The sequence below is a fragment of the Erpetoichthys calabaricus genome, chromosome 9 (genome assembly GCF_900747795.2).
Source record: "Erpetoichthys calabaricus chromosome 9, fErpCal1.3, whole genome shotgun sequence".
Taxonomy (NCBI): Eukaryota; Metazoa; Chordata; class Cladistia; order Polypteriformes; family Polypteridae; genus Erpetoichthys; species Erpetoichthys calabaricus.
In genome coordinates this window covers 144,229,827-144,253,978 of record NC_041402.2, presented here as the reverse complement: position 1 = coordinate 144,253,978, position 24,152 = coordinate 144,229,827, and the positions used below count along the sequence as shown (strand labels likewise).

General features: G+C 34.1%; 1 protein-coding gene across 1 annotated transcript in view; it reads right to left on the bottom strand.

The window, feature by feature from the left end:
- Positions 1 to 23,941, bottom strand: part of LOC114657656 (POU domain class 2-associating factor 1) — a 185,043-nt gene extending 161,102 nt beyond the window's left edge. Inside the window, exon 1 of the mRNA XM_028809528.2 lies at positions 23,821 to 23,941. Within this exon, the coding sequence (XP_028665361.2) occupies positions 23,821 to 23,836 (16 nt within the window). The 5' untranslated portion in view covers positions 23,837 to 23,941. The remainder of the gene's footprint in view (positions 1 to 23,820) is intronic.
- Between the last annotated feature and the right edge of the window lie 211 nt (positions 23,942 to 24,152).

The following is a 24,152-nucleotide window of genomic DNA, read 5'->3' as shown; positions in this document are numbered from 1 at the left end:
TTCTAAATTGGCCCTAGTGTGTGCTGTGGGTGTGTTTGTGTGTGTGTCCTGCGGTGGGTTGGCACCCTGCCCAGGATTGGTTCCTGCCTTGTGCCCTGTGTTGGCTGGGATTGGCTCCAGCTGACCCCTGTGACCCTGTGTTCGGATTCAGCGGGTTGGAAAATGGATGGATGGATGGATCTATCAATGTTATTGAGTAACCCGTAGTTACAATATATTTACAGAATAACTTATAGAAAATTGTAATTGGGGAGAGGAAAGTCCTAAATCTAATATAAGTCCAATAACTCCCAGTACCATAATTCTATACAACACAGTTCAGTAAATCTAGAATAAAGCAGAACCTGCTGGTTGTCATCCCAGCTCATGTGGTAACCTTTACTGAACGGTAATCAATGTAAATTTTTTTACTATGATTACAGTTTTTGTAATGGTCCTAGCATCTTAAATAATAGTCTTCTTAGAGATCATGGAAACTACTGGTTAAAACGTGTGCCCAGAATCCCATACTGCTTTATGTGTCCCACAAGGATCAGTTCTTGGGCCGACCCTCTTTAATATCTATATACTATCCCTGGGTCACATCATCCGCAATCATGGAGTTAAATTCCATTGCTATGATGATGATACCCAGCTCTATGTGAGACTGGATTCGACTTCTCTTACACCTCCATCAACTTTTTTCCTCTTGCTTGGATGAGATTGAGGCCTGGATGTCCAAGAACTTCCTCAAGCTGAACAGCACCAAAACTGAAGCTCTTTTAATTGGCACCCCCATTCAACTTCGTTCCTCTGTAAATTGTATTTCCTTTTCTGACCGTACCATTACCCTCTACCCTTCTGTTACAAATCTGGGTGTCACGTTAGACTCCCATCTGTCATTTGATATACATATCCATCACCTTTGTAAAATTGCATTCCTTCATCTCCGAAACATAGCCAAACTCCATCCCTACCTCTCCCTATGTGATGCTGAAAAGCTGGTTCATGCCTTTGTCTCATCCAGACTGGACTATTGTAATGCACTCCTCATCGGGATACCCAACAAGAGCCTTCAAAAGCTCCAACAAATTCAAAATAGTGCTGCAAGAATCCTGATGAGGGTGCGGAAATATGAACATATCTCACCAATCCTTTGGTCACTTCATTGGCTCCCTATCCATCTCCGTATTGAATACAAACTCTGTTTGTTTACTCACAAGTGTATCCATGGAAATGCTCCACAATATCTTAAAGAACTCCTTATATTACAATCCACTATAAGAAACCTCCGTTTTACAAATACCCATCGCCTTTGCCCCCCTGTGACCAAACTTCATACAATAAGTGACCGAGCCTTTGCAGCCACTGCTCCACGGCTCTGGAATGCCCTACCAGAGAGCCTGAGAACACAGCAGATTGTGGGTTGTTTTAAAAAACAGCTAAAGACTTTCTATTTAGGAAAGCATATTAACAAGAATGCTATAATTATTGTTTTTTTATCTGTGTTTCTATCTTGCCTTGCTTTGTTTAATTTTTTTATGTTGCACGTTGAGATTTACTGCTAATGTAAAGTGCCCCTATAAATAAAATGCATTATTATTATTATTATTATTATTATTATTATTATTATTATTATGTGCTGAGTTAAATTGACTTCTTTACAAAAATAGCCCATACACTGAATAGGCTTATTGATTATCTAGTTTTAGTCAGTGAAGAATGTGTAGTCAGAGTTTTAGATAACATAAAGGAGTTTAGATTTCATTTTTTCATATTTCTTTTACTTGATCTTTACATTATGAAGTGTCATACTAAAAGAACAGGTTTGGAAGTACAAGGGTATATTTTCGATTCAATGTTAATTTAATCAGAAGTAAACATTCTGACTGCAGTGGGCTGGTGCCCTGCCCGGGGTTTGTTTCCTGCCTTGCACCCTGTGTTGGCTGGGATTGGCTCCAGCAGACTCCCGTGACCCTGTATTTAGGATATAGCGGGTTGGATAATGGATGGATGGATAAACATTCTGACTTCTTATATATTCTTATTTATTACATATAATCCCTGGACTGGGTCATCTCATAACTCTTGAATGTCACCTTAGAAGGACCTCAATTTAAAGGTAACATATTTTATACATATTTTGAGTTGTTGTATGTTTTTTTCATAAAATCTGTTTATGAGATCATTTGATCATTAAGTAGTGAATTGAAAAATATTTTATTTTATTCCCATTTCGTTTCTTGGTTTCTTAACTAAATGCATCACATGATCACGATTGTTGCATAAATTACTTCACGGTATGTGACATCATAAATATGTCGGTAGTCACTTAAAAAATTATCCTTCAGAGGACAATCCTCCTTTAACTTGAATTCTCAAATGCTTAGCTTCAATTCCAAATAGGCCATAGCATCAGGTTTTGTTTTTTATTATTTGATCTCTATTTTTGGCTTTAATTTGTGATTCTCATTTTGCACTTGTGTTTTGGTTACTTTCTCATTTGTCTTTTTCTGCCTGACCTGCCTTTGCATCTAAGAAAAAAATTTACTTCCAGAGAATATGGAAATTTGGGGATAAAGTCGAAAATTCACTATTAAGTTAAGTTTAGATTCTGATTCTATGATGCTGAAGTGTTGAGCAAAATGAATTTCCACATGGTGTCTGTGAAAATTTAAAATTTATTTTCACGTCTTAAAATTACAGTTTTTGTTGGATTATTATATGTATCGTGGAGCTCCTAGGTGACTATATCACAGCATCCATCCATCCATCCATTATCCAACCCATCCATCCATTATCCAACCCGCTCTATCATGGGGATCTGCTGGAGCCAATCTCAGCCAACACAGGGCACAAGGCAGGAAACAAACCCCAGGCAGGGTGCCAGCCCACCACAGTATATCCCAGCAAAGATGCCAAAAAAAAAAAATTACAATTTGCGTTTCACTGAAATATTCACCTGAATGCTTAGACCTAAGTACAATAGTAACTTCTGAAAAAATGTACCACTCTTCTTCAGACAAGTTGCAAAATGTAGCCTTGTTACGGGCTTCAGGCTTACTGTGCTTTGTTCAGTTTGATTTACTACTTACGCGCCATATCCTTCAAACATCTATTGGCCAATAATAACTGCTACAGAAATTGTTTAATTTAAACAGGGTTTTTGCAGCCTGCTCCGTTTAGCCAGGGGATCAGGCCTACCAATTTGCAAAGTTTTTGCACGAGCATTTTTTGAGGTAAAGTGTCATTTACAGTATATGGAAGTACTTTATTGCATACTGATTTTCTGCTTCATGTAAGTATCTCCTGGTTCTATTTTTACTCTAAATAATCATCTACATCTCATAATGTACAGCAGAGAAGCCAAAGGACTATGTTTATTAGGAATATTCTGAATATAGGAAGATCTAAGCAGCAGGGTGAATTCTGATCTCCTTGTTCTTTCAAAGGAGGCAAATTGAGATTTTTAGTGTAATTTGCAAAGGTGCAACCAAGACACAACTTTATTAGGCAGCTAGCAGACCTTTAAGGTGTACCAAGACCTAGAAATTGACCTCCTTAGAAGTATAATAGATTTGTTTTGATTTGTTAGTCAAAGGCAACAGGTTTTCTGACAGGTAAAATGATAAAGTAATGCTGGGAAATCTAACCTCAAAGATGTGAGGTTCACTAGCCAAATATGAATATGAGCATACCACCGCTTCAACATATCTGACAGTGTTACCTGTTTGTTTACCGTTCACAAACCCATGAGTAGTCATTCCTTTCAGTGACAACTGGAGTCAGTGACTGTACATCCAGGCACTAACAACTTGTAAAGTAAATCTTGCTAAACCCTCTATTAAATCTGGGGCTCCTACATTCTGGAATAGTCTCCCTAAATCTGTTATCAAATCTTCATCTGTATTAATGCTCAACTTGTGTCTATCTTTGAATTAATTTTAGTTTATATTAATTACTTTTTTATACCTGCCAAATAGTTGCAAGCTCAGTTCTGCTATTAAAACGTTTTACTGCTAATCTATTTATTTAGTAATGTTTTTCAAGTTTAAATGTATTTACTATAATTGAAAATGCATTTAAATCAACTTATACTAAATTATTCTTTTGCATTTTAACTTACAGGGCATTTGAATTAACTTCTACGTTTGCTTATTGTAAGTACTGTTGTGTACTTTGTTAGACACCTTTTGATGCTGTGCACATCAAATACTTTAATATGAAATAAACAATGAGTGATGGATTGATTAAATGATAATTAGGTATCTCAGACAGAGATATGATATGAGTGTTTTCTAATGCCGACCTTTAAAAATATTTACAAGGAGTTCAGTCTCTTAAAGTTAACCCCTGATCTGAGCCACATAGGTGGTGATTAATCACTTCATTTCAAAAGATGAGCAGATGTGTGAGTAGGAGGTGAGCACAAATAAAGACAGCATTAGAGAGGAGCTGAGAATTTTATGCAGTCCATCTTATATATTTATTATTTATTAATATATCTGTTGTTTTATTGTATTATTTGCCCTGTGAGTCTGTATCTTTGTTTTTTATGTCTCTGCTGCTGTATGCATCTAAATGTCCCTTTGGGATTAATAAAGTTTATTTAATCATATTTTAATCTAATTCAACTTTACATAAATATAGAATAGAGATTCTCTTTTTCAGTACTCGAATGTATTGTAAATCACGAACATAGAGATGGAGAGTTATGCATATATTGTTATCATCTGGAAGATATATTAATAAAATTATTTGCTTCTTTCTTTTCATAGCAACACACAGTTTGTTACAGACAGAGGAAACTGTTCAGTTAAAAACAACATTCTGAGAAACAGAAACCACATAACCAGATACAGGACAAAGCCATCAGTGAGGCAGGAAAGAGGTGGGGCTTGATGTACAGTCTGCTGGGTATATGGACACAGTGAACTCACAGAAGAAAGAACATCAGTAGCATTTAGCTAACGGAACAAACTGTTTGCACTGAGATCTGGACTCAGCTGGAATTCTCCATTTTATAATGTCTAGCATTCTATTTGATTCCTTTACTAATGGAAAAAATGGTCAATTGAATTTGCATCACTCACAATTCAGTCCTTACATGATATCTTCATTAACTTAAAAATGTTTCCAACACTGCTGAATGGAAAACAATAACATACTGTTCCCAAAGAAGGCAGAAAATAGAATGTAAAAATATCAATATTGAGATTATCTTGCTCCATAGCATGTCAGCATGTGTTTGTACTATCTGCTTTTGATGTTTCTGTGGCTGAGTGTTATCTTCCCTATCAGACTTGAATGTACTACTGCAATTCCACATTTTTAACAGTAAAAGAAAAAATATATTTACTTTAGCATCAGGTATTAACATTAATAAGGTATCCACCATCTGCCATACTGCTGAGCTCAATAGAACCTAAGCAATTTGGAGCAGGCCAGGAAACGACCCTGGATGGGAAACTATACCCTTTGCTCCACATTTTTTGTCCTCAACAATCCAGTGCAGGAGAAATAAAAAAAGGTTTGGGTTTTCACTAAATCTTTTGAATAACAAATTGTTAATTCACAGCTGTACTATTCTCATTCTGTACTTCTGTAAAAGTTTTAAATGCTCACATAAGAGAACATAATGAAAAGCATGACTAGTTATTTTAAAGCAAATGATTATTTTCATAATTTGTTATACAGTGCCCTCCGTAATGTGTGGGACACGCCTCCTTGATTTACTCCTCTGCTCCACAGTTTAAAATTACAAATTTAACAGTTCAGACGTGATACAAATTCACATTATAGCAAAAATTACAACAGCTTTTCTAAACAGTCCTCCCATTTTAGGGCACCATAATACAAGGGACGTTCAAAAACTCTATTTATTGAGAATTTCAAAAACAAATTACATCACTTTTCTACATTGTCACCTTTGTTTGCAATGCAATTTCCCAGTGTCATACCAATTTTTTAATGCCCAATTACTACTCCTGCCTTCAACGTTTCCAACAAAAATATAAAAATGCAGAAACTTTTTGAACATCCCCCCTATTTGGGACATGGAAATGATTGGTATATTAAAGCAATCATATTTAGTATTTTGTCCTTTGCATGCAATGAAATCTGTGATTCACAGACATCACCAGGTGCTGAGTATCTTCTCTGGTAATGCTCAGCCAAGCCACTAATGGTCTTCATTGGCCTACTAGTCCCTCAGCGATTACTGAGCTCACCAGTGTGTTCTTTCTTCCTAATGATATTCCAGACAGTTGACTTAGGTAACCCTAAGGTTTTACCAATGTGTTTAATGGTTTTATTCTAGCTTTCAGCCTCATAATAGCTTCTTTCACTTTAGTTAGAGCTGTTGTCCTCTTTTTGAGCAATGTAAAGGTAGTATGTAGGTAGAAGCAAGCCTAAGTATCTTATGCCTGCACTAATAAAACACATCTGCGCAATGTGAAGCTAGTTGTCCCAAACATTATAGTGTGCTAAAATGGGAAAACTGTGTATTAAAAGTATTGTCATTTTTACACGGTGTAACCAAAATGTATGCCAATACCCTTAAATTATAATGTGCAATATGTGTTTTAATTATGTCTGAATTGTTTAATTTGTAATTTTAAACCATGGAACAGAGAGGTAAATTAAAGTAAAATGTGTCTGCGTGTCAATCATTACGGAGGGCACTGTACTTGCCATCCATTTCCTCAAATGCTTTCTTTAATGATTCCAAAAAACAGAGCCTGTCCTGACAACCCTGAACAGAAGACACAATCAAACCTAAATGGGACACCTTGTGATGACAAAACATACTCGTTGTCACTCATACAAACTGGCTAATTTACGGACAGACAATGTAGCCAGCTTATCTTTGGGACATGAAGAAAACCAGATAACCTCCACAGATAATAGCGGGTAGTGTAAATTGCATAAACACAGTGATTAGAGCAGAAATACGTCTCCAATCAAGGGAATTGCAAGGCAGAAGTGCTAACTGATGCCACAAAGTGATAATTATGTACAGATAGTTATGTACAATATATTTTGTCCAACTGTAAATCCAGTGTTTATTCTAGTGCAAGTACTTTGGAATAGTCTTCTTCTTCTTTTGGCTGCTCCCGTTCAGGGTTGCCACAGCAGATCATCCAAATAATAGTAATATAAACACCATTGAACTAAATAATCTTTTTTGACATTTACATTTAAAGTATATGGGCTTTCAGTTGTGCTCCTTGTTATAAGAAATTAAGAAATATCACCTGGTCACTAATGCACATTTTATTTCTTTTATATGTTTACAGCATTAGTATAAATATATGTAAATATCCATTATTATCCTCTCCATTTCAACAATTAAATACACATAATACTGCATTTACTTATTACTGATGACAATTGTTCATTTTTTCAGTAGTCAGGTCATGCATACTACTTTTTTCCTTTGAGTTCTTTTTTCTTTAATTTTGATAATTCTTTAATTTACTGTCCAATTTATCTTACTGCAACACAGTGTTATCCTAAAAACAGTTTATTCAATCAGCATTGGGCATAAGATAGAAACCAGCCTTGTTTAAGATGGTATCCCATCATAATAATTGATATTGCTACTAGAACATTCTCAGACCCATGTTATACTAAGACAGTGATGATAATTATTATTTTATTTTTAGTTTAGACTTATATTTATTTTAACATAATTCTTTCATGTTGTTGAATTGTTTTCAGAAGTATATTAGCATGACCATTAATTTTCTGTTCACAAAGGTGCACATTTTGATTAAATGGAGGTATTGGCTTGGGGAAAGGATTATTAGGATGAAGTACAATTTTCCTTTAGAATCATGTTAAAGTCTCACTGTCTTTAATTATACTGTTTCCTCTGTTTAAAGTTGAATTCATAAACACCAATGTTGAAAGAAAAAACACACTTTCTAAAATATGTTTCTATGGGGACAAAATGTGGCTAACAGAATCCAACTAACTTAAAAAAAGACGTGCATGAATAACTCACATCTTAGAAATGCAGCCTACTTTATTTTGTCATTCTTTCTATCATTGGTACACCCTTCCTTTTTATTGTGCAAACTTTCCACCTGTAAATTCTTCAGATACTGACTATACAGGGCAGGGTTTCCTGTAATGTTTGATTTCTTTAGTATGGCTACTTTTGAAATTTGATATAAAGTAAGCTTACAGTTTAGACAAGGTTACTATTATATGTATGCCTATATGCCTGCTTCTATAGGCGGTATAGGCAGGAGTATCAGATTGATACTTCTTACTTATTTCTTTCCACTTTGAAATATCTGTATTAATTATGAAAACTATATACTGTAATAAGGAAAATTGTTGTTATATAAATATTAAAAGATGGAAACATGATTTAGGGAAATATTTTCATATTGCCTCATTGACGGATTCATAGTGCTCCTGTTTATAGACTGCACTATAATAAATCAAAACATTAAAAACTCAAAAAGAATCATTATTATTATTAAAAATGTGAAAATGTCATGTATTCCAAAAACAGGAAAGCAGCAATCTTTTCAACAGTTACTTTGCAAACTATTTTTTTCCAGGGTGATTGAAGATATACCAATATTAATCTATTTACCAATTTCCAGACACAGTTCCAGACAGTACATGGAAGATTGTGTTTGACAATAAGCAAATACACACAGAAGGCCAGCAATGCATAAACAGGTTGTATATCATATATCTTACATTCTGATTAAATCCAAATGATTATTTCAATTTACTGTAAATTGTATGGACATTTTCATTGGGCTCAATACTTGTTTAATTCCTATTGGATATTGTATATCAGAAAATAATAAACATACAGCAGGCATGTTGTTTAGTATTACATGTAGTAACACGTTAATGTAAAATTAATCACAGTTAATCTTTACGTCTTAAGTTGTAAAAAATGGAAATTGTAACCATATCTATGTCTTTTCTTATTATTTATTTTAGTCCACTACAAATAAAAAAGCTCTGAATTAGACCTTCACAAAATTTAAAATTCTATCAAATAATAAGAACTTAATACATTTATTTCCACGGTAGCCCAGAGTAAAGGAAGATTAATGTCAATACCTTAAAACTCAGGAAGACTTCAGGAGAACATTCATGAAGATCAAAATCTTAAATAACTTAATAAACAAGCATGTAATTTTTAAAACTCTTTCATGTTTTAATTAGATTTAGTTAAATAAGACCACAGTAATATGATTTCCTAGCAGTAAGGCTTCTAAAATTAATTATTTGCGTCTTGCTACATTCTTTCTATGTGGGCTTAAATATAAATGACCCAACCCAATGCATCCAAGCCACTTACAACAACAACATTTATTTATATAGCACATTTTCACACAAATGGTGTAGCTCAAAACGCTTTACAAAATGAAGAAAGAAATGTTTATATCAAACAAAAATAAGATTAGGCAATACTAAATAACAAAGAATAAAGTATGGTCAGATGACCAGGAGGATAGAAAAAACAAACAAAGAAAACTCCAGATGGGTTGGAGGAAAAAAAATCTGCAAGGGTTCCAAGGCCAAGAGACTGCCCAGCCTCCACTGGGCATTCTACCTAACATAAATGATCTAACCCAGCCCTTATGGCTTTCAGGCTTCATGTGCAAGAATTTGATGATGATGGTCATGTGGATATCTTGGATACTGCCTTAAATCCATGCATGTTACTTATGGCCAGAGTTTGAGACTATGTATGGTATGTGCTACTATGGTGAGTCTAGTAAAATAATATTTCAAACACATGCTCAAAAAATTAAAAAGAAAAAAAAAGTTCCATTATTTGGGCATGCAGGTAGTGTTTTCTGGACGTTATAAATAGGGTCTTGCCTGTACAGACAATACATCACATATTGGCCTGGAGAATAAGAACCTTACCAGAGCTTATAGAGATCCAGATGTCATTCTCTACATTCACATAAATAATCAAAATAAAAGTAGGTGTCAGGAGGCTGTGAGCTAAACTGAGACACCTGACGGAATGGATAGATTTTCTTTTTTCTTTTACTAAACTCTGCCTTTTCCACACAGAGGCCAAGTAAAGAAGTAGAAGTCTGCAGTAGACTAGAGAGTACATATTTTTGAGGCAGTGGAGCTATGAACTGTTAATTAGGAGGGGAATAAAGCAGAACAATAAATCAAAAATATTTTTTTAAGAACAGTATATAAAATGATTCAATATTACATGTATAATGTAAAAAAGTTTAATATACAATAACTGCAGTGTATGTAACCACACCTAATATATAAAATGTGACTGAATAAAACATACAGAACTGTGTGTAATAACGGTTACAGTTTATTTACTAAGAGAAGGCAAAATCAGAAAGTGAAGGACTTAGATATAGACTTCAGTGATAATATAATTTAAGCCAATCTTCTCTGATCCACTTTTCAGCATCTTTTGAAGTGAGTGAGTGAAATTAGTTGTGTTCAGTGAATGAGTCCATTGCAGGACACGCTGAAATCCTGAGCATAAGTGTGTCGACAAAGTGTATTTATACTTAATCATTCTAGTCAAATGACAATTTCATTCTAAAATTTCTGCATTTTGTGTGATTAACCCCTTACACTGCACACAACATGTAACACAAAATAATTTTCCTTGAACAAAATCTTTAAAAAACTGTTACTCGATGTATTATTGGAGATGTTTTTACTAGGATGCTTTATGGTATAAAATGTGTTATGGTTCAAATAACAAAGGAGTCATTAATCTACTCAGCTTGATAAAGCCTCATAAAACAAACTGCAGTATCAGATAAAGGTCCTTATACTAAAGTAGGTCCCTTCACTTTAGATTCAGGTACATGCTAAGGCTTATGTCTGAGCAGGCTGATAAGTAAAGGGGTAAATTATAAATCACAATTTCTATTAAGATTAGGCAGAAATATTGCAGTGATATTCAAAAAAGGAAAGAATATGAACAAAATCAAAGACATAGTTAATCCAATGTTTGGGCAACACAAGACACATGATATTATAATCAAATAACTGAAATCATACATGTCTGGATTTCAGGGTACTAGTTTTGCACTTTTTGTATAGTACTTATTTTGTGGAGTTCTTTGATTCTTTTGTGACTTTTGTTTTATTCAGGTCTTTTATTTTGTATTTGTGTTTATTCATTTAGAACATACCTCATTAATACACTCATCAGCATGTATTGTGTGTACAGATTGCTCTATGACAGTGATGTTACCATGTACATGTTTAAATACCTGTGAAGATATAAATAAATCGAAAGGGGGAAATCATGGCATTCTCAATTTCTCAGCATGGGGACTTGGTTGGTTCCTGGTGATATCTGCTGCACTTATATAGATTATGTGTGCCATCAGTGAGTTTTTGAGCAACAACTATCCCCTATTTCTCTTTATTGTTTTCTGTGGGAACTGGCTCTGCTAAATTAGGTTGTATGCTTTTTTTTCTATACCATCCTGGATTTCTGATAGTCAAATACTCTCTTTCCTTGTAACTGTGTTGTTTGGTTGGTTTTCTTCTGGTGGATTTTTGTTCGCGCTGGTGTGTGTAACAAGCTAAACCAGTGTTTCTTAAACTCTGTTCGGTGAAGCCTTAGGGTTCCATGAAGGGTTGTGCGAGTCATAATGCCTTGTATCAGCTCTAGCTACTGTATTAGTAAAATCAAAGACTAGCCTGAATATGTTGCAATACTAATTGCATCTGTTTCCTCACTGATCTGCGCTCACTCAAACTAGAGGTTCCACTGTTTGTCCTGATAACTACTAAGTGTCTCTGTTGTTTGATGCATGTCGTGTTCCATACATCTAATTGTGTCAATTAACTAAACTGAACATATTAAGATCAATGTGATTTTTTTTTTTAATTTTGTTACCAATACAAGTAAACAACTCAATTTACATTTCTTCTTTTATTATTATACAATGATGTTTTAAAAAGACTTTGTCATGATCTGAAACCAGAAATAATTATAATTCTATCAAGCAAAACCTTTGACCTTATGCAATTCTTTAAAGATGCAAATTGGAATATGAAGTTATGTTATCCTGCAGACTTGCTTCTTTTGAAAATGTTTGACTTCCTTTGAATATTTTTAACTTATCACTTTTAACTTAACTTGTGTGACAGCTGTAATAAAACAGAAGACCCAAAGAAGTAAATTAAACTTTGGACACCAAAGAAATAAAAACAACTTTTTTGATAACTTCAAAACTTAACTGACCAATTGAACGAGACAGGACAGAGAAATTAGCATTACAATTTTAAACAAGTAAAACTTATTGAGATAAATCATTTACAAAGTGTCATTAGTTAAATTTGAAAACTATTTTCCTAAAAGTAAGAACTCAAAAGAATTCTTGTGGATTCTGTGTTCATTAAATGTCAATGAACAAATAAAGAATAACCTTTGTATGAATGAAGATGAAATGTGGATTGTCAATTGTTGTTATTTTAGTAACAATCTGATTGTCAGATGTTATTTTAAAAAAATAAAAAAATAGTTTACTTCTTGATAAACTTAAAGGAACACTCTACCTGAAGACCCACCTCTCTCCGTCATTTGTTGGTCAAGAATAATCATAAAATAGGCTCCCATGGGCTTTGGGTTTCTTGTTTATGTACATGCTAATAATTCTAGAAGTTGCTAGTTAACAATATTTTAGCAAATAAAGCATTTCTTTTGCATGTTTTGAGCAAGTGACTAGATAATAAACATATGGATTATGTGACATGATGAACAAGAAATTTGTTTTCTTTTTTCTTTTCACATCATTTGCCATTGTACAGCACTGACCACCATTGAGTTCTGTTATGCCATAAACTTCAATTTCTCTATTCTACATGAAAACACAAAATTAAAAAATATTTGGCTTCCACTACAAAATAAATGGGGTAAGTAACATATAAAAATATCATTTTGGGGGTGGACTATTTCTTTAAGGTAAAAAATCATGGTGAATGTGGTCTTATTACGTAAAAAGTATGCGTATGTGAAACTAGATTTTTAAGTGTCACTTCAATGAAAACAAAATATTAAAATAGGCTAAATATGACACCTACATTATAGCTATCTTTATCAAACCTTACATTATATATTGATGATTTGTGTAATGCAATTTCAGCACATCCTTCCCATTTACATTTATCATGCCTCAAACATGTAACAGTGTTATTATCACATCATTTTGCATAAATATATACTCCATATGCATATATTTATAAATACTGCATTTTCTTAATTAAAATATTAGTCATACAACAGAATATTTTATAATTTCCTCTTTTATTAATTTTCATAGTAGTTCCGCAAATTAACTAAGAAACACTTGGCTAAACCATTTTGGTCTCAGCTCAGGTTTCCTGTCTGTCCTTCTGCTTTCCCCAGTGGCAGCAACTGTTTGGGTTATTCAGCATGCTGAATTTGTGGAGCATCTGCCTGATTTATTGACTAAAATGTTTGAAATGATTGCAGTACCTTAACTATGACAATGTTTGTATTAATTGTGTCAAGTACTTATCCAGCTATTTGTTGTTTTTCTTTTAACCATTTAAAATGTATATGGTACATAGATCAATATATTTAGTGTTTGCAGTACACTTTGTCTTTATATTATTTCATTTTTACTTTTCTTTTTGTCATCTACCTATCCATATTAATCACTTCCAGCAACAGAGATGCAATACTCCCTTTCCGCACCAAGATGGTTACTTAGGGATTTTGCAGCAGCATCCAGTAGGACACACTAGATGAATTTGAGCGTGGAAGGAAAGGAGAGTGGGTGACTGCCTGCTATAGAAAGAAAATTTTTCCATACTATTGATGTCATTATCCTGTCTGGGGAGCCAGTGTATGGATTCCAGCAGAGCAACATGGGAGTTATGGTCCAGTGGAGCTGCCCTGTTGGTTTCAGCAGGGGCTGCCAAAAGGAGCTCTCAGATATTGATGACATAAGGACCAATGTGGTCCTATCTGACCCAGCAAGTGCAACCAGGCGGCAATAAATTGAGCACTGGAAGTACTCTTGGGTCGGATTTTAAAAGAGAGCCCTCTGCTTGGCTTGAGGAGTCAGAACCAGGAGAGAAGGCAGGTAACATTCGACTGGGAGGAATGGAGGAGAAATCAAAGAATAGGAATATGACAAGGGAATGCTGTTTGTGCTAGGCAACTGGAAAAGGAAGCCTATAAAAGGTATAGTGTTTGTGTAAATAACTAGCCTTTTATTGACCCAGGACTGTGTCTGTGGTAGTTGTGTCTGGGGTTGGAGGCACAGTGGTGTCCCCTACTGACCATAGGGACCAGATACTTCAATTGAATTATATTTAATTTGTAGAAGAACTAACTACAATGTCTGCTATCTTGAAATCTGAAAATGTGACTTGAAACATGCAGAATCATTCACTTTAAATATTAAAAGATCAAAACAAATTTGCCCACATAAACTTTAAAAGGTTTTGATACTTCGGTAAACAAACATTTTACTTTGTTAACCAGCCAGAATCTTGCAAACTAATGTTGCCCTTTCTAGCCCACAAGTGCATACTTCCATCCCTCTTCTTCAACTGCTCACTAGGGGAGGGTCACAGGCAAACTGGCGTATTCCAGCAAGTATCAGGCGTAAGGCAGGAACAATCCCTAGACAGGGCACCAGTCCATCTCAAGGTGAACACACACACACATACACATAGACACACACACACAGACAGGTTACTTTATAGATATTCAAAGACGTTTAGTAATAATTTCATAGCACACTAACTTAATTGAATGTCATTGGATGTGATGCCAGATCTTTCAGTCCTCATGTAGAATTAAGATGTAAATGAAGTAATAATTGTTGGTCGAGTTAAAGTACTCAGTACTGCAGACTTGGTAATAATTGTTTATACATTCACATAAAGAGTATAAAAGTGCAGCTCACTATTTTGTTAATTTTATTTTCTAAATTGCTGAAGTTTTTTATCCTTCTAAATGAAATTGCCCAGTCAATATAGTAAAATAGTTTTCTGTATAATGACAAAGTTAGGTCTGTCCTTCTTTCCTGATACAAAAGAAATTTCACTAATTTGATGATACAATAGTAATTTAATAAAAAAAGATATTTCCCTGGGCATTATCTGAAGTTTGTGAAAGGGCTTAGGCATCATGTGCATGCCCAAATCTCAGAAAACTGAAATTATGCTACAACCACTAGCAACACTTTTAACACTATTTTTGCAACAAAAATGGATTATTGTAATTTACTTGCAGTAATTCTTTAATGCATTTTTTGTGAATTTAAAAATAATTTGTATATGTTGCACTAGTGGCATAGCATGATAACACTGTTTATTAAAGACTCTTAATGGTGAAATAACTTTACCACTGGTCACACTTTAAAAATACATATACATTTTCACTGATATCATTCATTTGAATTGTCACAAGTTTTATAAGTTGCCTTCAGATATTTCTCAAGGTTATAATAAGCGGTAATAGGAAGAAATAGAATCAGCAATGAAGTAGAATAGTTTGCTTTAATGTTACACACAATGTATTAGAAATAAAATAAATCAATTGTAATTACAGGTAGCAGAACGTAAATGTAAAAGTACAGAAGTAGCAGCAACTTCAGTCCGTACTAGAAATGGAAATTAATATAATATATACTACATTGATACACATTTTTTTAGAAAAGAGAGTTTAAGATTAAGAAGTGTGTTCGGAGGGGTCACTTACAAAAAAGAGAATTTTTTTTAGTTTAAATGTACTTCAAATAACAGAAGGGCAGAATCTTAGTGAAGGTTTTTTGGGTTTGATGTAGAAAGATGCAGGAATATATGCATGATGTCAGAAGATAACTACCAACTTTAGCAAGTTTAAATGGAGACATTACAAAGGAGTGACTTTAATTTCTTAAATATAGCTACAAGAATTCAACAAATGCAGAAGTACTGGACTTAATAGATAAAATGACTGATTTTCTAAAGCCACTATACCTAAATAGTAGTGAGTATAATGCTAATGAGACAAGGCAGATCACTGCAAAAGTCTAAGGGAAGAGCAATGAAACTAAAAACAAGGTTCAAACTCTTAATAAGCCAAATAACAATGAATGAGAAATAAAAATGAACTGAGACATAAAAAGACCTTTAAAGTGGATGTTAAGCTGTTGCTTATAAAATAAAATTGCACAATAGTGATTATTCCAATGCAAAAATTTTACATTTACTTCTGCATTTTTCCTAAAGTTATTTTTTATATCTTTGAAAATACTTAATTCATGACACAAATAGTAGTCTTCAACATCCACAATACACCACCAAGACTGCATTTCATTTTTGTTATTATATATGTTTGTTTCGTATCGTTAGAGTTTTTTACATCAGCCACAGAAACACTATGAAATGGTTTCATCTCTCACTTCACATCTTTATATATAATATGCTACCGTGGCTGTTCATTTGTCTGTCCAGGATTTTTAATCACCTGTAGCTTGCAAACCGTTTGACCCATTGACCTGAAATTTGGTACGCATATACTACGTGACGTCTACTATCTGCTTTCTGCTTTCAGGGTGACGATTGACCTCCAAAGTTATTCCCTCTCTTTTTATTTTTTTTTATTGTAGAATCAACTCTCGGCAGCGGCCAGCAGGGCGCATGCGGCACATGCCTATGGGCGCCATTCTCATCCCTACTACCGTTGCTGTCACTTCCCCTACCTCTTCATATCTTAAATCATTCTTGAGGCAGATTGAAGACTTAAGTGCCAATTGAAGTGAAAAATTAAAGAAAACTAACTAAGCAATTGCAACACAAACACAGACTTAATCAGTTTTAACGCAAAAAGATACAGCCGAAAGACGAGAAGAAGCGGGCCGTTAAGTTGGAGAAAAGAAGAGCTGCTCAGGAAGCAGCAAGCGCATCAACCTCTGAGCAAACAAATGCTAAACGTGCAGAGAAAGAGTATGAAAACTAAGAATGCTCAAGTCAAGTGTACCGTTACTGGTTATTAATAATTGCAAAGATTTTATTAGCACATTTCATTACATACCGCACCTGTTTTAATTCTTCTGATTAACACATTTGTGGTTCATGTTCACTCAGGCTTTGCACTACTTCACCAGCAGAGAGGTAGCTGGATCTTGTGAGACAGCTGACAGTTAAATATAGCTGTATTTGTCTACACATAAAATTGCCATTGCAGCCAGACTTCTAAATCAAGGGTTTCTGTCCTCTACTCCAGAAATTGTATAACAGGAGAGGTTTTGACTGGTACTCACAAGCTTCTGGGAAGGTCAATTGCAGTTGGGATTTGTACTGTTAGATGTTAGGGTTACTTCAGTGCCAGTTTGAATTGCATAAAGGAAAATTATGACTGGGTAGTGAATATAGTTTTAAAGAGAGTAACTGACAAAGGAGTCCTGCCTAATGATTTTGTAGGAGATTTCAATGCTCACATGAGGAATGACTGAGATACCTGAAATTGCATGACTGAGAAGTACGGCCAGCCTGATTTCAACATGAGTTTTTAATTATTTCTATAATATACACTATGCGTGAATTTTTCATTATATGCATTATGTTGAAACACAAGATTGTGCATACTTTTAGTGTATCAGGAACCTGAGTGACTTAGGCTAAACAGTTTGGAACTGTTTATTGTCATGACATCACATTGAAAGCTGTATGCTTTTGACACATGGGTAAAGAGAGGTCTTGAACTGTCAGCTGATCATTATTCTGTGGTGAGCTGGCACATGTGTCAGAGAGATACATCAGGGAAAAATAAACTGGCAGTGAGAGTGTCTTGGAAACACTTACTAGTTGCCTCTATGTGGGACAATTTTCATTAACAGATGAACTTATCCTGCATCTCTGAGGAGGTCAAGTGCATGGTATCTGAATAGGCCCAGTTGAAGACTTCAGGAGTAGACACTGCTGCAAGTGGCTGTGGCCTAGTGTTGGCTTGGGCTTTTAATGTCAGCATCCCTAGAATGTTTTAGTGGACAGTGAGAGTAGCTGTCATATTAATGAAAAACATTTTATGTGGTATGGTAGTGGAGTATCATCTCCTGACCTCATGACCAGATACTATCAGGCAAAGAAAGTGGCATTTGTGTCAGTGGTTGAAATGAATGCCTGTGTGTTAAAGGAGTCTGATGGCTATGTGAAAAAACGTTTTCTGATGGTATGGATATCGTAGCAAGCAAGGATTCATTATGACAAGTATGTACGGGTGGTTGTGATCCAGTCATAATATGTTGAAACCATTGAAAATAGTTTGGGGACTTGCTAATTAGGCCTCTTTAATACTGTATTGAAGGCAGTAAAAGTCTTCAAGATTGGAGACTAGTGTTGCTAACATTTTAAAAAGAAGGGTTTGGGGTGATGGGTGTCTTCCAATTTAAAGAGGGTTCAAACTATTTTACGTCCGTGGGGAAGCTTATATGAGGGTATCAAAATTAAGTCCTTGGCAGATGCTCAAACATCAGTTTTAAGAGGAACAGTTTGAAATGTATCATGGCAATGGGACAGTAGATCAACCTTTTGTATTCTTAAGGATATTTGAGGGTGAAGACTGACCACCCTGTCTTTAAGTTTTTGGTAGATTTGGAGAAGGCTTATAACTGCATGATTATTGTGTTCTGGAGCTGCTTAAATATGTCATCGGGTCTCTTTTCCATTGTTGTCATATTAAATCGATTCCAAGGGACACTTTTGAGAGTGAATCTCTCCTCCTTTCATCATTGTAGTTTTCTAGGACAGACTTTTAGATAACATTTAATATAGAGGTGTATTCTAAAGGTTCCATTTGCCCTGCTCATATTATGATACTGTTTTTTGGTTTTATCAGACTGTGATGTCTGGCATGTACTAGCTGGTGTGCTTTGCAGCCAAGTGTCACATAGTATCTTGAGAATCAACACCACCAAATTTGAGGTCTTGACCCTTTTCCAGAATTGCGTATCTAGTCATACAGGTAACAGGGGACCCGCTGCACTGATGGAAGAAGTTCAAGTAAACTTTCCACTAACAGTAGATCTAATCATGAGGTTGTCCACCAAATCAGCCAGCAGCTACAGGTTTGCAGGCATTGTACTGGAGTCTGGTAGTAAAGCATGAGATTGGTTTTCAAAGAAAGTTTTTTATTTAAAAGTCAGTCTGTATCTCCAGCCTCACTCACAGTCAAGATCTTTGTGTAGTGATTAATAGAATGAGATTGCAGAAGCAAAAGAATGAAATGGCATTTCTACCAACGCTGCTGTCTTCTGTTTCTAAGACATTGAGAAGCTGAATTCATAAGTGACTCACAAAACCTCTGTTACTACTGTAGATAAGAGGAGACAGCCAAAGTGTTTTGAGCATGTAATGATGATGCTCCCTTGAAAATTATAGTGAAACAGTGTACTGAGCATGACCCACTAGCATAACACCCAGGAGAAGAAATAGGACAAATCAGAGAGATTATATCTGAGTTGCGACTGGAGTCTTTTGAAGGGGATAAAATGTCTAGTCTGTTAAAGTACGCATGTTTAGGGGTTATGGTTGGGTGAGAGAAAAATTGAGTTTGGGGTTATTTTAATATAATATTTAATTTCAATATTGTTAAAATATATAATGTATATACAGTAGGTCTACAAAAATATATATGGTTTGAGTCAAGTGGATTTAACAGATTTCCAAGTAGAATTATGGAATCAGTGGTACAACAAGATATAAAACCAAAAGTGTAGTATGAGCACAGTTATGGTACTCAGCCATTATTTTTTATTTCAATTGCAGGTGAAAACGAACATAGTTAGGTTTGTAATTTAAAAATTTTCTTAAAACAAATGTATTTGATAACAATACAATTTCTGCATGGCAGCACGCTGGTGCACACTTTAGCATTGCTGCCTCACAGCATGGTTTGAATCCCGTACTTTTGTCTCTGTGGGATTTGCTCATTTTCCAAATGTCTGCATGGGCTTTCCACCTGGTAAAGATGTATAGATTAGATTAATAGGCAGTTCTGAATTGGACCTTTGTGAGTGGGTTCTAGACTCCTGTTACAAGTTTTCATGTATTGTAATAACTGATTTCAGAAAATGGAAATAGATGATTATAGAAAAAATATTCAGCTTGCTGTGCAGTAAGTTTGTATACTTTAATGTACCATAATACATAGCAATGCCACAACCTGAATTGGTATGCAACTGTTGATTTATTACAGAGAAGAACAAAGCAGAGATGTGGAAATAAATTTAGAGGGGGATCAAACAAAAGATGGACATTCATTTCAATTCAATTCAGTCTTTTTAGCAAGGTGCTTGTTTAGCACTCTGAACGTTTTCCATTACTATTTTAATAAGGTTTCTCAGAATGTAAGAAACACCAGTCAGTATGGCACAGCTGCATGCAATAACATTTTCTCATTAAACAGTATAAATATAGCAGTGGCACTTTCTGTGGGCCAAGCATGGTAATAAGGTGAAACTTGATGTCCAGTAAGACTTAAATGAAGGACATCATTAAAGGAAATACCTGAAATCTTGAGATTGAGAAAAATGGGCATTTTAAATGTATGCAAGACAAAGTTTTAAGAAGAACTAGGCTTTGTCTTTAGTTGTGTTCTATTTATGATATGAAAATCTATTTGTAAGGTCCTCTTCCAAAATTTGTTTTGAATTACGTACAGATGTGGTATTAGAGAAATAATATTATTCTCTTGAGACACTCTGTTTAATAGTATTAGTGACTACATGGTAATAATGCTTTTAGTGAAGTCACGGACTTGCATTTTTATGAAAGAAATACTGTGGTGACAAGTTACATTTATGGTGAAGTTGCTCATAAAGTGCAAAAATATTATCAATGTCCATGTGTTATTGATCAGTATCTAAACAATACTATCTATCTATCTTTCAAATAGTAACTGTAGATAATTGTGCAATTGTGTTTATGAGTGGACAGAATAATGGACTGGCTTGCTTAGGCTGATTCCTGTCCTGCACCATTTTGGAAAAATCTGAACTGCATGGGTTTGAGAATGTGTTTTCTTATTTCTATGCTAAACCCTTATAATGACTATGTATTTCAGATGTATTTCTATAATTGCATCTAATGAAATATTGCTATGACATTCTCCACTTATTTCTTGAAGCTTGATCTGTCTTGACAATGCTTAAGGATACTAACAGTTAACCTCAATAACTATGAAGAAATATTATTAAAAGTCAACAAGTCAACATCCAAACAGTTTTTTGTTAGGTTGTCATGCCGCTTTTACCATTTTACAGACAAACATTGCGGTTATATGGATAGGAAATGATACAATTTTCACAATAATATCAACAGCAATGTCTGTAGAGGATACTCAGTATCAATTAAATATATCTGGACTTAATTATGTATGATAGTTCATGATGTATGAAGTGGTTTGAGTAACTTGATAATGTTTTTTTCTTGTTTTGTTTTTGAACCGTTTAACTAACTGTAAATTTTTTTACCTATTAATAGTGGGAAATCTATACTGTTAAAATCTGTGTTAAAAATTCTGTCAGCTGCCTTATATATGTGCTAGGACTTTAAAGAGAATTTCTATTTTCCTACAATTTTCATTTATTGTCTTATCTTTCTTTTCTGTACGTGAATGTGAAAAAAACCAGGCATGTTTAAGTGACACTTATGTAAATACACATTTGTAAATTCAACAGAGGGCAGAGCATATCATCAAGCAACCATCTTTGAACTGTTTTTTATAGCAGATGTCAATTAAATAAAAGATTCTTGAGAGTATAATAGGTGGCCTTGATCTGTGTGCAACTTCAATATTGTAGCTGTGTCAGGTAACCAATGATCATAAACTGTGGTCAAGCCCAAGCTTTCATATGTCAGAAGTAGCTGACAGGCACCATAAATTTGGTCTAATAGTAGATATAATGCCACTGGTTAATGAGCACTTGTGTTAACATACACTACACTAATTATTTGCAATCTCGTCTTACTGAACTAGAAGACTAAAAAAATCCTATTATATTATAATGGAATAGGTTTTTCTTGTATTATGTATAATTAGAATATTTAGGTTTATAATTAAGGAATATACTTATATGCTCCAAAACATTTAATCATTTTATCTCGGAATGATTACCTTACTACTGTATATTCTCACCCTTTCTTGCTCTCTCAGCGGTATGGGAAGGATTCAAATAGGATTATAGGAAGGGCTGCTCACTATCTAATTGCATAAGGCATGATTCAAAAATCTTGTATTGATAGCTTAAATTACAAATAATATATCTGATGGGACCCACAAAACACTATGTGGTACAATATGATAAGCTGTCTAGCAGTCACAGTAAATGTTCATCTACAAGTAAATATTCATAAGTTAAATTATTGAGTGTCACAGAAAAAATAAGTTAATTCATTAATATCAAATATACAGTGTTTGCAAACAAAAATGTAAACTTTTATAACTCATGAAGATACTTTATAAAGATAAATTTATGGATTATTCAGTTGAATATTTGGGATATTGGAGACTGATACAGTATTGTAGGTAGTACTCTATTTACTATTTCTTTGTAGTTAATTTATATCTTTTTTGCCAGACCCAAAGATCATTGATCTACTATTATGATTTAACCTTCTTTATTAACGCAATTCTGTTTGTGCAGTATATTACTTTCAAAAAAGGTTGAAGATTTACAAATTCTTTTTGCCCACACTCATTACAGATTGTCCAAAAACCACCTATAAAGCACACTTTGTTTCTTGACTCAACAGTGGATGGAAAGTGTCCTTGTGCAACCATTTTTGCTTTACACTGTGAAAAATGACTTACTTCATAATAAATTCCAGTTCTTATCAGCAGTCATTGTACTTTAATGCTGACCACATTAAAACTACATACTTCTATTTCCCACTCCCACTTCACAAAGTTCCGATATTGTGTAGGAAATGACATTTCCCTTTCTGTTAAATAATTTGTATTGAAGTGGTGGGAGAAAGTTCTATTTTTAGCTCACTGAGTTTGTTTTGATATAGTGTTAATTTGCATTGTTAAGCTTACATTTATCATTTGGAAGACAATAAAATATACATTCACTTGCATTTCTGATAATAATTTTCACTAATAACATTTATAAATTAATTCATTTAATGATGTAATTTAGAAGTTTTAATACAATAAGCTGGTAACTTTGGGCCATTTAACTTAATAGACATAGTATAGCAGTGCATGTACAGAGAAACAGAACAGCAACAATCAAGAAAAGAATAGAAATCTATTGATACTTATCTTTAATACTATTATAGCATAAGATAATGCATCAGAAAGTACAAAGAAACAAAATACTCCTTGAGATTTCAATGAAAGTTAATTAAGACAAAACCTATTGGGTTATTGTTTGTGTTTAACATTTCTTTAGGTCAATACTCTAGTTTAAAACTATCTATCTATCTATCTATCTATCTATCTATCTATCTATCTATCTATCTATCTATCTATCTATCTATCTATCTATCTATCTATCTATCTATCTATCTAAATCTAGCCATTTAACACAATTTGTTACATTCATTACCTCATAAACTAGTACAAGCAAATCCTGTGTTTTCAGTTTATTTTTTAAAATATAGAGTAATATCTATATTTTAGCCACAACTACTATAAACCTTTTCAAAATATATTACACATGACAACATATAGCTTGTTCTGCTCATCATATGTCAAGAAAATATGGCATCATAAAGTATGTTTAGTACAGTATATATTGTAACTCTTCTTCTGGCCAGTATATTTGGCTTTCACAGTAAGCATAATTAATTGTGCTATGATTTAATAAATATACTTACATTTCTCCCAATGCATATTCTGCTGTGGCAGCCTTATCCCCTGAAGCTGAATACTGGAGGACTTTAATTTTTTAAGTGTCTGCTTTCAGTGCTTTTTAAAAGCCCGCTTTAAAACCTCAAGATGTGATGTCAGAAGCCTTCCAACCACAGTTTCTTTTCCTCCACTCAGAAAGCTGTGATACAGATTGGAAGGTATTAGACTGCTTGATACATATAACCTTTAACCAAAAAAAAGTTAAAAGTTGTTATGATCAAATGGCATTTTTACACTGTATGTTTAGTCAGTTCATATACAGGAAATATTTTTGAAGAAACATGTTTTTTTGCTTAAG